The sequence below is a fragment of the Macadamia integrifolia genome, unplaced genomic scaffold, assembly GCF_013358625.1.
Source record: "Macadamia integrifolia cultivar HAES 741 unplaced genomic scaffold, SCU_Mint_v3 scaffold449, whole genome shotgun sequence".
NCBI classification, from domain to species: Eukaryota; Viridiplantae; Streptophyta; class Magnoliopsida; order Proteales; family Proteaceae; genus Macadamia; species Macadamia integrifolia.
In genome coordinates, this window is record NW_024870452.1 from 104203 (window position 1) to 106652 (window position 2450).

The following is a 2450-nucleotide window of genomic DNA, read 5'->3' on the forward strand; positions in this document are numbered from 1 at the left end:
AATTGGACTGAGTTTCTCTTCAGCCCCCAACACGGGTGATGTGATCACATGGTTAGACTCTAATGTCGTTATTAATTCTTACATTACTTATCCTTATAGTACTAATCAAAAGTTTCCTTTTTATGCTAATTAAAAGATAAAAGTAAAGCTCAATTCAAAAAAAAAAAAAAACTCTTCCCAACGTAGGAGAAGAAAAATTGGATCCAAATTATTGTATATATCTTGAGAACAATCCCATTTGGCAACTGGATGAGTCGGTTCCAGGACGGCTCTGAATCTGGTCCCAAATTTACTAATGGATCCCAAAATTAGCTTTCAGAACGATCACGTTTAGTAAACTGGAATCTGGTCCAAAATTGACACCCATTGCAAGGAAAAGTTATTGGTGGGTCCTCTCTTAAGTTCCCATCTTTAGATGCGACACGTGTGGCACTTTTCGGACTTTGGGACTGGGACCCACCGATCTCAAAATTTGGTGTTTTGAGTCCTCTTGGTGGCAGCGGAGCACTAACAGCTAATCTCTCTCTCTCTCTCTCTCTCTCTCTCATTTGGCTCTGCAATCTCTGCCTTCGCCACTGCTTCTCTCTCCCCAAGAAATCGAAGAAGCGGAGAAAGCGAGGGAGAGTAATGGCTTCCTTGTCTCAGTTTCATGCGTCTCACTCCTTTTCCGGCCACAAATCGATAACCCTCCATCGAAACCCTCGAAGAATCGATTCACATTCTTCACATTTGATAATCCGGGCGACTTCTTTATCGTCGGATAACTCTCCGGCACTATCACAGTCACCGTCGTCTTCTGCCGCTGCAGCACCCACTGCTCTTAAGCATCGCCGTCCGGCTGATGAGAACATTCGAGAAGAAGCCCGCCGTCACAACAACTGCACCCACGGCCATGGCTTCTGCGCCAAATACGTCCCATTTAACGCAGATCCTTCATCGACGGAATCATATTCCCTAGATGAGATCGTCTACCGTAGCCGGTCCGGTGGCCTACTCGATGTCCAGCACGACATGGACGCTCTCAAGAAGTTCGATGGAAATTACTGGAAGTCCCTCTTCGATTCCCGAGTCGGCAAGACTACTTGGCCTTACGGCTCCGGCGTTTGGAGCAAGAAGGAGTGGGTTCTTCCTGAAATCGATAGTGACGACATTGTCAGCGCTTTTGAGGGTAATTCAAATCTTTTCTGGGCTGAGCGTTTTGGCAAACAGTTTCTGGGCATGGGCGATCTCTGGGTTAAGCATTGTGGGATTAGCCATACTGGGAGTTTCAAGGATCTGGGAATGACTGTTTTGGTTAGCCAAGTGAATCGGTTGAGGAGGATGAATCGACCGGTTGTTGGTGTTGGTTGTGCTTCTACCGGAGACACTTCTGCGGCTCTCTCTGCCTATTGCGCCGCCGCTGGGATTCCATCCATTGTGTTCCTCCCTGCCAACCGGATCTCAATTGCCCAATTAGTTCAACCCATCGCGAATGGGGCTTTTGTTCTTAGTCTTGATACAGACTTTGATGGATGCATGCAGTTGATTCGAGAGGTTACTTCGGAGCTGCCTATCTATCTTGCGAACTCTTTGAACAGTCTGAGGCTTGAAGGTCAGAAGACAGCTGCCATCGAGATACTGCAACAATTCGATTGGGAAGTACCAGATTGGGTTATTATTCCTGGAGGAAATCTTGGCAATATCTATGCTTTCTATAAGGGTTTCCATATGTGCAAAGAATTAGGGCTAGTTGATAGGATCCCAAGGCTTGTTTGTGCTCAAGCTGCGAATGCCAATCCGCTTTACCTTTATTATAAGTCAGGGTGGTCTGATTTCAAGGCAGTGAAAGCTAATACTACTTTTGCTTCTGCTATACAGATTGGAGACCCTGTATCTATTGATCGAGCTGTTTATGCTCTACAGAATTCAAATGGGATTGTTGAAGAAGCAACTGAAGAGGAACTGATGGATGCCATGGCACAAGCTGATTCCACTGGGATGTTCATATGTCCTCACACTGGTGTTGCTCTGTCAGCTTTGTTTAAGCTTAGGAAAAGTGGGGTTATTGGGCCGACAGATCGAACAGTGGTGGTCAGTACTGCTCATGGATTGAAATTTACCCAATCTAAAATTGATTACCACTCCAAGGAGATTCCAGACATGGCTTGCAGGTTTGCTAACCCTCCTGTGCATGTTAAAGCAGATTTCGGATCAGTTATGGATGTTCTGAAGAAGTATTTGTTGAGTAAGGATTCAAAAATTTAGTTCTTTTTCTGGGCACTGTAAGCTCTTGTACTCTTTTAACATATCTATTTGGTTTTAGCCGTTTAGGGTATTCCTATTGCAATGTTTATCCATTTCCTTCATTGATGCTTCTTTGAAGGTATTGAAATGGTAGTTTTTGGCAGAGGAATACCATTTTGTAATGGCTTTTTGATGTATAAGATTGGTAAGAAGTGTTTCATTTTGCA

At 44.5% G+C, this 2450-nt stretch overlaps 1 protein-coding gene across 1 annotated transcript; it reads left to right on the forward strand.

The window, feature by feature from the left end:
- Positions 1-498: 498 nt before the first annotated feature.
- On the forward strand, positions 499-2450 carry LOC122068654 (threonine synthase, chloroplastic-like). The gene has a single exon (XM_042632517.1). The coding sequence runs from the start codon at positions 628-630 to the stop codon at positions 2242-2244; it is 1617 nt and encodes a 538-aa protein (XP_042488451.1). The 5' UTR covers positions 499-627; the 3' UTR covers positions 2245-2450.

Coding starts and splice junctions, on each gene's coding strand:
- LOC122068654 (XM_042632517.1), top strand. CDS start 628: ATGGCTTCCTTGTCTCAGTTTCATGCGTCTCACTCCTTTTCCGGCCAC.